The following is a 13,601-nucleotide window of genomic DNA, read 5'->3' on the forward strand; positions in this document are numbered from 1 at the left end:
TGTTAGGAGCTTTTTCAAGTAGGTCCCATGCCCAGCATGAAGCCCTACACTGGGCTGAAACTCACTCCGAGATCAAAACTTGAGCTGAGATCAGGAGTTGGGCATTCAACAAGCTGTCATTCATGTGTTAGGAGATTTTTGGTTAATGATTCAGTATCCTTATTCATTACTGTTTTGTTTATATTTTCTATTTCTTCATAACAGTTGTGGCAGGTTGCATGCTCCTTGGAATTTATCAATTTCTTCTAGGTTGTCCAATGTGTTAGTATGTACTTGTTCATAGTAGTCTCTTACAGTCTGCTGTATTTCTGTGATATCAAATGCAATATCTCCTCTTTCATTTTTTATTTTGTTCATTTAGCCTTCTCTGTTTTTTTTTTTTTTTTTTCCTTAGTCCGGGTGAAAGCTTATCAATTTTGTTTATCTTTAAAAAAAAAAAAAAGCAACTCCAGTTTCATTGATCTTTTCAATTGCCTCTCTAGTCTCTATTTCCCCTATTTCTGGTCTGATCTTTGTTATTTCCTTCCTTCTACTAATTTTGGGCTCAGTTTGCTTTCCTCCTAGTTCCTTGAGGCGTAAGTTAAATTGTTTATCTAAAACTTTCTATTTTCTTAATGTAGGTGTGTATTGCTATGAACTTCCCTCCCAAGACAGCCTTTCCTGCAACCCATACATTTAGGCAGTTTGCACTTCCAATTCTCATTTGTCTCTGATACTTTCTTTAAAGATATTTATTTATTTATTTATTTATTTTATAGAGAGAGAGAGAGCAGTTGGAGGGGCAGAGAGTCAAGCAGATTCCAGACCCAGAGCAGAGCCCAATATAGGGCTCAATCTCACAGCCCTGAGATCATGACCTGAGCCGAAATCTAGAGTTGGACACTTAATTGAGCCACCCAGATGGCTCTGACACTTTTTGATTTCTCTTTTTATTTCTTCTTTGTCCATATGATTGTTCAGGGTTTTTTTTATTTGTTTCTTTAACCTCTGCACATTTGTGGATTTTCCAGTTTTGCTCCTGTTCTTGAGTTCTAGATTCATACCATTGAGTTCAGAAAAGATTCTTGGTATGATTTCAATCTTCTTATACTTGTTAAACCTTTTTTTATGGTCTGATGTATTGGAGTCCTGTACTTCTGTTTATTCCTTCCTACAGATATGTTAATATTTGCTTTGTATATTCAGACATTCTAATGTTGAGTGTGCATGTATTTACAATTGTCATATCCTCTTGTTGAACTGACCCCCTTATAATTATATAATGACCTTTTTATATCGTTTTTATAATTATATAATTATAGTTATATAATGACCTTTTTTATTTATTTTTTTTTAAAGATTTTATTTGTTTATTTGACAGAGAGAGATTACAAGTAGGCAGAGAGGCAGGCAGAGAGAGAGAGGAGGAAGCAGGCTCCCTGCTGAGCAGAGAGCCCAATGCGGGACTCGATCCCAGGACCCTGAGATCATGACCTGAGCCGAAGGCAGCGGCTTAACCCACTGAGCCACCCAGGCACCCCTAATGACCTTTTTTATATCTTGTTATAGTTTTAGGCTTACAGTCCATCTTGTCTGATATAAGTACAGCTACCCATGCTCTCTTTTGGCACCATTTGCATGGCTATCTTGTTCATCTCTTCACCTTCCATCTATATGTGTCCTTAAGATGAAGAGAGTCTTTTGTAGGCAACATATAGTTACATCTTTTTTAATATCCATCCAGCTACTCTATGTCTTTTGATTAGAGATTTAGTCCATTTACATTTAAAAGTTTTATTGATAGATAAGGGCTTACTGTTGTCACTTTTTTATTGTTTTCTGAATGTTTTATAAATCCTTTGTTCCTTCCTTCCTCTTTTGCTGTCTTCTTTTGTGATCTGATGATGTTCTTCTTTGAGCCCTTTCTCTGTCTTTTGTGTATCTACTATAGCAAACCAAATTCAACACCATATTAAAAAGATCATATATCTTTTATGGGGTGCCCGGCTGGTTTTACACCCACATTGGGTGTAAAGCTTACTTAATAAAAAAAAGTTTAGAAGGATCATATATCTGGGTGCCTGGGTGGTGTTTGGGCATCCAGCTCTTGGCTTTGAGTCAGGTCGTGATTTCAGGGTCTTAAGAATGAACCCCAACCCAGGCTCTGCTCTCAATGAGGAGACTGCTCAACATTCTCTTTCCTTCTCCCTTTGCCCCTCCTCTGCTCACTTGCTCTCTCTCTCTCTCTCTCTCTCTCAAATAAATAAATAAATAAATAAATCTTTTTTTAAAAAAAGGATAATATACCATGATCAAGTGGGACTTATCTCTGGACTGTAAGGAATGTTCAACATTTACAAATCAACAAATGTAATACATAAGCAAAATGAAGGATAAAAATCTCAGAATTGGGGCACCTGGGTGGCTCAGTGGGTTCAAGCCTCTGCCTTCGGCTCAGGTCATGATCTCAGGGTTCCCACATCAGGCTCTCTGCTCAGCAGGGACCCTGCTTCCTCCTCTCTCTCTGACTTCCTCTCTGCCTACTTGTGATCTCTGCCTGTCAAATAAATAAATAAAATCTTTTAAAAAAAAATCACAGGATTGTCTCAATAGATGCAGTAAAAGCATTTGACAAAATTCAATATCTCCTTGGTAAAAGCTCTCAACAAATTCGGTTTAGAAGGGTTGTAACTCAACATGATAAAGGCCGTATATGAAATTCCACAGCTAACTTCATACTTAATGATGAAAGACTGAAAGCTTTTCCTCTAAGATCAGAAACAAGGGAAAGGGACCCACTCTCACCATTTTCATTCAACATTATAGTAGAAGTCCTAACCAGCAAGAAAAAGAAATAAAAGGCATTCATATCAGAAAATAAGAAGTAAAATTATCTCTATTTGCAGATTACATGATCTTACATAGAGCAAACCCAATGATTCCACCAAAAAACTATTAGCACTGATAAACAAATTCAGTAAGCTTGCAGGATACAAAATCAATACACAAAAATAATTTGTGTTTTTACACACTATGAAGTGTTCAAAAAAGTTGAAGAAACCATCCCATTTATATAACATCAAAAAATATATATAATAATATTTAAGAATAAATTTAACCAAAAGGGGGTATGAAAGATCTGTACACCAAAAACTATTAGACATTAATGAAAGAATTTGAAGACACTTAAACAAATGAAAAATATTCAGTGTTCATGGAGTGTAAGAAGTCTTATTATTAAGATGTTCATACCACCAAAAGATTCAGTGCAATTTCTATTAAAGTTCTAGTGGCACAGAATTTTTTCACAGAAATAGAAATAACAATTCTAAAATTTGCATGGAACCACAAAAGACCCCCAATAGCTAAAGCAGCCTTGAACAAGAAGAACAAAGCTGGAAGCATCACACTTCATTACTTCAAACTATATTACAAAGTGATAATAATCAAAACAACATGGTGTTGGCATAAAAACAGACACATAGATCAGCTAAAAGGAATAGAAACCCCAGATATAAATCCATGCATATAAGGGCAACTAGTTTTCACCAAAGCTGTCAAGAATACACAATGGGGAAAGGATAGTTTCTTCAATAAATGGTGTTGGGAAAATTGAATGTCTACGCTCCAAAAAGAAAAAAAAGAGAGAGAGAGAGAGAGAAAGAAGGGACACCTGGTGGCCCAGTCAGTTAAGCCATTGCTTTTGGCTCAGGTCATGATGCCAGGGTTCTGGGATCAAGTCCCACATCGGGCTCCTTGCTCATCGGGGAGCCTGCATCTCTCTCTGCCTCTTCCCGCTTGTGCTCTCTGTCTCTGAAAAATAAATTAATTAATTAAATATTTTTTAAAAGAAAGAAAAAGAAATTAGACCCTTATCTTACACCATACACAAAAAATCAACTCAAAATAGATTAAAGATTGAAACATAAGTCCTACAAATAAAACTCTTAGAAGAAACATGGGGAAAACTTCTGAACATTGGTCTTGGTAATAATTTTTTGGATTTGACACTGAAAGGAAAGGCAACAAAAACAAAATTAAACAAATAGTTTACATTAAACTAAAAAGGATTTGCACAACAAAATCAACAAAATGAAAAGGAAACCTATGGAATAAAAGAAAATATTTGCAAACTATAAATCTGAGAGAGTTAATATCCAAAATATCTATGGTACTCTTACAATAAAAAGTAAATAAATTTTTTATTTTTTTAAATATTATTTTTTATATTTTTATTTATATTTATATATTATATTTACATTTAAATATTTATATTTATATTTAAATATATTTATATTTTATATTATATATTATTTAATTAAATTTAAATTTTAAATTTATTTATATTTATATTTATTTGAATTTTAATTAATCTTAAATTTTAAATTTTAAATAATTAAATATTATTTAAATATAAACAAATAAAATTAAATTTTAATTTATTTAAATAAATTTTTTAAATTTTCCAAAGGAGACATACAAGTAAGTACATGACAAGTGTTCAATATCACTAATTGTCAGGGAAATGTAAATCAAAACAAAAATCAGATATCACTTCAGATGTATTATCACAAAGTTGAAATATAACAAGTGTTAGATGTAGAAAAAAGTGAACCTTTGTATACCGTTGGTGGGATATAAATTGTTGTAACCATTAAAGAACATAGTATGGAAGTTCCTCAAAAAATTAAAAATGAATAACCATATGCCAGCAATCTCACTTCTGGGTATACACCTAAAGGAAATGAAACCGGGATTTTGAAAATGTATCTTCACTCCCATGTTCATTGTAACATTATTCATACTATCCAAGGTATGAAAATAATCTAAATGCCCATTGATGGATGAATGGATAAAGATAAGGTGTGTAGGGACGCCTGGCTGGCTCAGTCGTTAAGTGTCTACTTTTGGCTCAGGGTCCTGGGTTTCAGCTCTGCATCAGGCTCCCTGCTTGGCGGGAAGCCTGCTTCTCCTTCTCCCATTCCCTCTGCTTGTGTTCCCTCTCTGGCTGAGTTTCTTTCTGTCAAATAAATAAAATCTTAAAAAAATAAAAAAAGATGAGGTGTGTATATGTGTGTGTGTGTATACATATACAATGAAATATTATTCAGCTATAAAAAAGAAGGAGATCCTGCCATTCGCAACACGGATAGACCTGGAAGACATTATGATAGTGACATAAGCCAAATACAAAGGGACAAATATTGCCTGATCTTATTGATATTTAGATTATATATATACAAATGGTCCCTGAATTAATGACGGTTTAACTTCTGATTTTTTTACTATATGATGGTATGAAAATGATATGCCTCTGGTAGAAACCTTACTTTCAGTTTTGAGTTTAGATCTCTTCCAAGGCTAGCAATGTGCAGCATAATCCTTTCTCCTGATGCTGAGCAGTGAGAGTAAGCCACAGCTCCCAGCCAGCCCCACGAACACAGGATAAACAACTGATACACTGATAACCATTCTGCAACCATACAACCACTCGGTTTCACATTTTCAGTACAGTATTCAATAAATCACATGATATATTCAACGTTGTTTTATAAAATATGCCTTGTGCAAGACGATTTTACCCAACTGCAGGCTAATGGATGTGCTCTGAGTACATTTAAGTTGGGCAAGGCTAACCTATGATGCTCAATAGTTAGGTGTATTAAATGCATTTTTGACTTATAATATTTATCAGGACATAACCCCATTGTAAGTTGAGGAAGATCTGTATTTTGTTAAGAACTCATAGTACAAAAAATAATGGTTATGGTAAGCATGAGTGTTGTAGTAAAGGGGATATTTTTTAAAAAAGTAGAATGGTGATTGCCAAGGGCTGGGGGTAGGGAGTCATGGTTAATTACTATTTAATGGGTATAGAGTTTCAGTTTGGCAAGATGAAAAGAGTTCTGGAGATGGATAGTAGTTATGGTTGCACAAAATACATTACATTTGATTAAAAAATATTTTAAAAATTTTTGATTTAGTGTGGTAAAATGTACAGTACATAAGAGTTAACATTTTAACTGTTTTTAAGTGTTCCATCCAATGATATTAAGTATATTCACGTTGTGCAACCCATTAAACATTAATTCTCCATTCTCCCTTCTCCCTAATCCCTGGAAACCAATATTCTATTTTCTGCCTCTGCCAATCTGCCTAATATAGGTTAAGTGGATCACACAGTATTTGTCCTTTTGTGTCCATTTGGTAGCATGTATCAATATCTTAAAGGCTGGATAATATTCCTTTACATGTATTTACCCAACTTGTTTTTCTGTTGATCCATCAATGCACCTTTGGTTTGTTGGCCCTGAATTTTATTTTATTTTAAGATTGTATTTGTTTCTTTGAGAGAGAGAGAAAGAATGAGCAGTGGGGAGGGGCAAAGGGAGAGAGAGAGAGAGAGAAAGAAGCAGACTGCCCACTGAGCAGGATGATGCCCAACATGGGGCTCTATCCCAGGACCAAGAGATCATGACCTGGGCCAAAGATAGGTGCTAACCCACTGAGCCACCCACACACCCTGATCCTGAATTTTAATAAGGAGAGAATTAGATCCTGGTGAGTATTGCCTGCTGAGTTGCTCCCCATTACTCAGAGATGGAGGCCCAGTAAACATCACCCACATCTCTGAAAGATTAAAATTTCCTGTGTCACTGGATTTGTTCTGTGTATCTTATGTACAGGTTACACACACAAGGATAGAATATCACTCTGATGAGAACATGTTTACTTTTTAATCTCTTGCTCTGCTCTATTCACTGTGCCCTCCTGAAGGTTTATGTAGGCTTGTGTCCTAGTTAGGGACTTTATTAAGCTTTGAACCTCCAATTTATTCTAGTGGACTTTTTGTTTATAACAGCCCCTTCCAACAACCCCATTCCCTCTATGAAAGCACTGTTCCTTTCTTTTGTTCTCTGAACTTGCCTATGGTTTTGCCATAGTTTCCATGTCCAGAATAGAATATAACTTTCTGCTATTCTCAAATAAATCCATTTTTGGTGGTAAAATAACTGAGAGTTTTTATCTTGAAGCTTAACAATATGTAACACACGTACTGGCCTGCTGTCAGCGCTATGTGCCAGATAGCGTTGTTACTCATTGGCTAGAACTGTGTCACGTGACTACTCAGAGAGGGACGTCTCATCCCCTGTAAGATTGAGGGTCTGTTAGTAGAAGGAGAGAAGTACACTGAATAGTCTGCTAGCAGTGCTGCAGAAGAGGAAGAAGGAGGGAGAGAGGATGACCAACCCAGCAAGCAGGTGACTGACTTAGAGAGGCAGTGTAGTATCCGTGATTAAAAGGGCAAGCCCCAGAGCCAGGACTCAAGTCTTGGTTGGAGATCTTCTGTGTAACTTTGTAGGAATTATATGCCTCCCAGGATCTCAGTCTCCTCATCTACAGAATGGGAATGATATCAGTTCCCACCACAGAGCATTGTTATGAGAATTAAATGAGATAGTGCTGGGCTCCTGGGTGGCTCAGTGGGTTAAGCCGCTGCCTTCGGCTCAGGTCATGATCTCAGGGTCCTGGGATCAAGTCCCGTATCGGGCTCTCTGCTCAGCAGGGAGCCTGCTTCCCTCTCTCTCTCTCTGCCTGTCTCTCCATCTGCTTGTGATATCTCTCTGTCAAATAAATAAATAAATAATCTAAAAATTAAAAAAAAAATGAGATAGTGCTTAGAAACCATCTGCAGGGTGCCTGGGTGGCTCAGTTGGTAAAGCAACTGCCTTTGACTCAGGTCGTGATCCTGGAGTTGTGGGATCGAGTCCCACATTAGGCTCCCCGCTCGTGGGGATTCTGTTTCTCCCTCTGACCTCTCCCTTCTCATGCTCTCTCTCTCTCTCTTAAATAAATAAAATAAAAAGAAACCATCTGCAATATAAATGCTCACAACGTTTTTAAGGCATCACTAAACCTTTCTTGCCCAGGACCTCACATGGTTGACGTACAGGGTGGAAGCTCCATGAGCCCAGAGTCTGGTCAACAGTTTTATAGGTTCAACTCAAATTTTCTGGGAAGCAAATAAGGATTTAAATTTTCACCATAAAGGGGCACCTGGGTTGCTCAATCAGTTAAGCATCCAATCTTGATTTCAGCTCATATCATGATCTCAGGATCCTGGGATCAAGCCCAGTGTCAGGCTTCCAGCTCTGTAGGGAATCTTCTTGAAAATTCTCTTCCTCTCCCTCTGCCCCTCCTACCACTCACGTGTGCAAGCTCTCTCTCTCTCTCTCTCTCTCTCTCTCTAAAATAATTAAATGAATCTTTTTTTAAAAAATTCTAAAATTTCACCATAAACTACAAAGCCACATATCGGTGTTATTAATGATAATGCAACTAATATATTTAGTGTTAACTGCTGTAGGGGCAACAAGACAGATAAGGTATGATCCCTGACTTGGAGATACTAACAAAATGATCAGATGTGACTTTGCCAGATTCATGGGTTACAAGAGAGTTACACATAATCCTGGAGGCTTAATGAAAGAAAAGGACAGATTTTTTTAGAGCTCTGGAAAACTTCTATGGGTGATTTAGAGTCTGTGATGGGCTTTCATTGAAGGCAGTGAAGGGAGGCTCTAGGAGGACAGATATCCTGCACAGACAGGACAACATCAATCAGTCACAGAAGCAGGAAGGCAGATGGCACTCTTGAAAACACTTTAACTAGAAAACAGGTGAGTAGTGAGAAATACAGCAGTTAGAGTGTTGGGACCACAGTGGACTAAGAACATCAAAATAAGGAGTTTCTACAGAAGACACTGGGGAAACACTGAAGCTTCTTGGTAAAAAATGTGACCTCAGAGTATCTCTTGTAGTGAGTGACAGGTAGGATGGATTGGATAAGATGGGAGTCCACTCAAAAGGCTGTTGGCCTAATGCACGTGACGCTCAGTGAGAGTCTGATGGACAGAGTGGGAGCTGTAGAAATGAAAGAAGCATCCTCCAGGCGATACTTTGAGTCACAAATGGTTGACTTTATGGACAAAAGATGAAATTTCAAATACAGCTGCAAGACTTTGATGCCTATGAGAAAAATGATGATGGTTTTAATAGGCCATTCATTTAACAAATATTTATTAAAAGCCTTTTTAAAAAGATTTTATTTATTTATTTATTTATCAGAGAGAGAGAGAGCGAGAGCGCACAAGCAGGGGGAATGACAGGCAGAGCAGGCAGAAGGAGAAGCAGGTTCTCCGCTGAGCAAGGAACCTGATGCAGGACTCAATCCCAGGACCCTGGGGTCATGACCTAAGCTGAAGGCAGCCACTCAGTCTACGGAGCCATGCTGGTGTCCCTATTAAAAGCCAGGAACCGTTGAGGTGGCCGGGATACAACTCTGCAGAACGGAGAGCCTGTGTCTTCCTGGAGCTAACCTTCCAGCGTTCATTCTTAGGGAATGGAGATTTGAGGAATATCTACTTTTTAGCAGGGGAGGGTATGAAGCACCGCGGGCAAGGGAGAAGCATTCGAAGGGCAGGATAGATGCCACGGAGCATCCTGAAGAGGAGGCTGCCAAGGTTGCCGAGTGATAACGGGTACCTGTGAACAGCCATTCCCTCTGCGGTTTCCTAATCTAAACCTAATCTAAACCTCGCAGCCGGTCCTCTGTTTCCAGCTCTTTCCCCATCAGCATTTCCTGAGCAGCACAGCCACATGAATCTCCCTAAAATGTTCCAAGTGCAAATCCCTGAGGGTTCACGTTGACGCCTGCCTTGCAATTTCATCCATCACTACGGCTGTTCTTCATCTCTCAAACCTTTCGCTGAGGTAAAAACGATGTTCTCCCTGTCTCGCTCATCCATTCCAGGATGGAGGCTGGATTAGACCAGGGAGATGCTTGAAGCAGAGCCTGAACAGCTAGCTCCTTGAAATAGTCCACTAAAGGTGTCCAAAGGGGCAAGAGGAAAATTTTGAGGGTTTTATGTACTCCTGTGTATGCTACTTAGAGTTGGTGCAGACAAAATAAACACTGAGGATGCTGTACAGGTTTAAGGATATGTGGAACATTTTTCACCGGAGACACATTTGGAATGGTCTTCCGAAGAGCGTGGCGAACCCGAAGCCCTGCAGTTTCCAATGTTTGGGTAACTTGTAAATTAACCATGCCAAAAGACTCAAATATAAACTCTACATTGTGAATGAATGCATCGCCGTCTGACCGAGCGAACCCGTGGACCCGCGCACCCGCGAACACACAGGGACGCCAACACTGCTCTCCCACCGCGAGACTCCCGAACTCTGGGGGCAAAAGAACCACATTGCCCATAAGGTCCCGCGCGGCGGGCCGGCGCTCCCGCGGGGCATCCTGGGAAACGTAGTTCGCGCGTTCCTTAAATGGCCCACGCTCCAGGCCGCGGGAGACTTCCCCGCACCAGCATGGCTGCGCCCATTTGGGGCGCTTATGGTTGTTTCGAATGTGGGTCTGAGCCGGCTCGTGGGGCTGGGCTTTAGGCAGTAAGTGGGGCTGGCAGCTGGGGTTCTCGGGGTGGGGACGTGGGAGGCGCAGGGACGCTGTGGGCTGCACGCCTGAGACCGGCGAGGCGAGGGGCTGCCTGGGCGGCCTCCGGACGCCGCCCTCGTCGGGCGTCGGGTCTGCGGCCGCGGGGACCGTCTGCTTTTTGCGCCCCTGGGCTCCGTGGTGGGTTACAGGTCTGGAGGCCTGGCCTCCGCCACGGCGTGGGGCAGACCGGCATCCAGACCACATTCTCGAGGCCGGACCTTCAAGCTCCATTTTTTTGTGCTTTTTTTTTTTTTTTTTTTTTTTTGAGGAACGGGTTGAAAAGGAATATATTGCATTTCAGCGCTTCCTGCCCCTTAGGAACTGTGCTAGGCGCTTTGTGTGTCTCATCTCCAAGTGACCCTCCTCCACACTCGAGGTGAGACCTTGAGCGGGTCCTGCAGGTCCCCACAGATAAGGTTAGCATCACTGGACACAGAGTGGCAGGCCTTTGGGCTCGTTGGTTTTCATGGCAGTCTTTTTTTCCCAGGGAACCTCCTTCCGGCTCTTTAGCTTTGGGACCATGTACTGAACTGCTGTAAAGATTAGTGTGTTCCCTTTGCTTCCTCTGAGTGTCATAATCTGGCACAAGAAGTGTGAGAAGCTGAGATTTCAGGAAGCGGTTGATGGCCCCCAGGCCCTTGCCAACTCACAGACTCCAGGATTGGTTTTGCCACCCCAGCAGTAGATGAGGTGTAATGAGGGATTTTCTTTGTTTTTTTCACCATGCCTTTTTTTTTTAAAGCAGCTATTTTTTTTTTTTAAGATTTTATTTATTTATTTGACAGACAGAGATCCCAAGTAGGCAGAGAGGCAGGCAGAGAGAGAGAGGAGGAGGAGGAAGCAGGCTCTCAGCTCTGCAGAGCAGAGAGCCCGATGCGGGACTCGATCCCAGGACCCTGAGATCATGACCTGCGCTGCAGGCAGAGGCTTTAACCCACTGAGCTACCCAGGCACCCTAAAAGCAGCTATTCTTTATTGTGAGCCAAACCCTGTGCACCAAGTGCCTTTCTTAAGTCTCTCATTTGGTTCAAGGGACCCTGCATGGTAGTCGGTATTCCATTTTACATATGAGAACACGGATTCGTTAACTTGCCTGTGGTCCCCCAGGCAGTGTGGAGCAAGGATGAGAAAATTCAGGTCTTGCGGTCTCCAAAGCCCAAACTACTGGATAAACTTTCTGATGGAAGTGTAAGATTGGGAGATGTGTGGAAAGCTTGTTTTATAAATAAAAGCATTTGTATAACATGTCATATTCTTTTAAGGGTAGGATCTAGTTTCACAATGTTTGGGGATCTGTTTGAAGAAGATTATTCCAGTGTGTCAAATTATCAGTATGGAAAAGAAAAGAAATTAAAGACCAAAACCTTGGAGCCACCAGCTCCCAGGGAATTCACCAATTTAAGCGGAATAAGAAATCAGGGTGGAACCTGTTACCTCAATTCCCTCCTTCAGACTCTTCATTTCACACCTGAATTCAGAGGTATGCTGTGTTACATGCTTTTGATTAATAATATGTACCTTTGTCTTTACGTGTAATCAATTATGCAAGATTACAAATTACCTCAAAGGTGTATTCCCCCGTATGTGTTTATTGTGGCTAAGGTAAGAAATGTTCATCCTCTCTGTAGGGAAATGTGAAACTTAAATTATTTAAATACATTCTGTGCAAGCACAGTAATTTTTAGTAACAAAAAATAAGGCAATGGGTTTCTTTTCTAATTCTCATTTAAAATACAACATAAAGACAATTTTGCCAGTCTTCATTACTGTTATGCTATTTGTATTTTTGAGTTTTAAAATTTCTCTAAAGTAATAAACATTCCTACCAGAGTTACCCAAAACACTTCTGTCCTGCCTTTTAGAATGGCGACGGGGCATCACATTATTTATATAGTCCACAGTCGTTTATCTGCAATTCTGAAATCCAGAATGTTCCAGCAGCCTGGTTTGAACTGGTTTGGGGTCAGAAGCTGACCTAATGTGAGGCCGTTTATAGTCTTAGTTATCTCACTTGAGTGGTTATTCATACATTTATTACAGGAGTATTAACTCCTTGATTAACGGATACTGTTTATCCCAAACCCTGCTGGGGATATAATGTTAACGCACTATGACCATTTCTTATTACCTTTCTATAATCTGGAAATTCCAGAGACCCAAGATGTCAGATAAGGAACTGTGTATAAGAAACAGAAACCCATTCATGTTAGCTCTATTAAAAGGGGGATTTACTAACCACTACAGGAAGCCAGCCTGACCTCATTGGAGCCTTGATTTCTTGCCCCTGTTTTTCTCTGTTTTTCCCATTCCCGTCTCTGCAAACCAGCTTCCTCCACAAGGGTCTTAGTCTTTCTGATCCCTTTACTTCAGTATAAACATAACCTTCCCATGGTCCTGACTGGGCCTTCAGCCACAGAGCTACATGAGTGGCTCAGCTCTCCACAGCGTCTGCTTATACTGAGGACAAAAATCCTGGCTCATCCTGTATCCAGTATCTCATCCCTCTTCCCGTCACTACCAAATTTAGCAAATTTTTTGACATTTTCTGTTGCTTCTAAGCTTAGAAAGCCTTCCTGCCTCCAGAGATTTAGTAAATATTTACCATTATCCCCTTCCCAGGGCCATTCTAATGGATTAAGCTGCATGTGGGATTTCAGAGTGGTGACATTTGTCCTTGACTCCATTCTCTCCGTAAAAATATCTCCCAAATGTATTCAGTTATTCCACCATTAGAAATTTTCAACACACATTTCAATAGATTACTGAGGAGAGTTAAAGTTTTCCAAGTTTTAATATAGTTGAAGTAGAAAAGTAGCTTTAACAAGAGATTAAGACAGATGATTGGTGGGCAAGTGGTCCAGGTCATAAAGAGGGCCACTGAGCAAGGATAGGGCTGAATGGAGAAGGCCACCAAGCAAGAGCCCGGGCCATCTTACTCTCAGCAAAGGAGATCGCTGGCCAAGCACATGGGCTTGTATCTTCACGTGGGCTGATGCATTCCCTATAAGGCTTTGCAGGAATCCTGATGCTTATTGAAGGGCTAAGAATTGGCAGAGTGCTGGCAGGGAGAAGAATTCTGGAGCTTTTGGGGACAGTTTCTTGTGTAGGGCTGAAT

At 40.2% G+C, this 13,601-nt stretch overlaps 1 protein-coding gene across 9 annotated transcripts in view; it reads left to right on the forward strand.

The window, feature by feature from the left end:
* Positions 1-10,308: 10,308 nt before the first annotated feature.
* USP40 (ubiquitin specific peptidase 40) overlaps positions 10,309-13,601 on the forward strand; it is a 76,552-nt gene continuing 73,259 nt past the window's right edge. For 3 of the 9 annotated variants that reach the window (XR_009351974.1, XR_009351975.1, XM_059167670.1), the window contains exons 1-3: positions 10,311-10,440; positions 10,755-10,862; positions 11,749-11,966. Coding sequence is in view for 7 of the 9 variants with exons in the window: in XM_059167670.1 (XP_059023653.1) it covers positions 10,388-10,440; positions 10,755-10,862; positions 11,749-11,966 (379 nt within the window). In the remaining 2 variants the exon portion in view is untranslated. Of the gene's footprint in view, positions 10,441-10,754; positions 10,863-11,748; positions 11,967-13,601 lie in introns of those variants that run through there. The other 6 variants (XM_059167667.1, XM_059167665.1, XM_059167664.1 and 3 more) reach the window with 6 other exon arrangements.

The sequence above is a fragment of the Mustela lutreola genome, chromosome 3 (genome assembly GCF_030435805.1).
Source record: "Mustela lutreola isolate mMusLut2 chromosome 3, mMusLut2.pri, whole genome shotgun sequence".
Lineage (NCBI taxonomy): Eukaryota > Metazoa > Chordata > Mammalia > Carnivora > Mustelidae > Mustela > Mustela lutreola.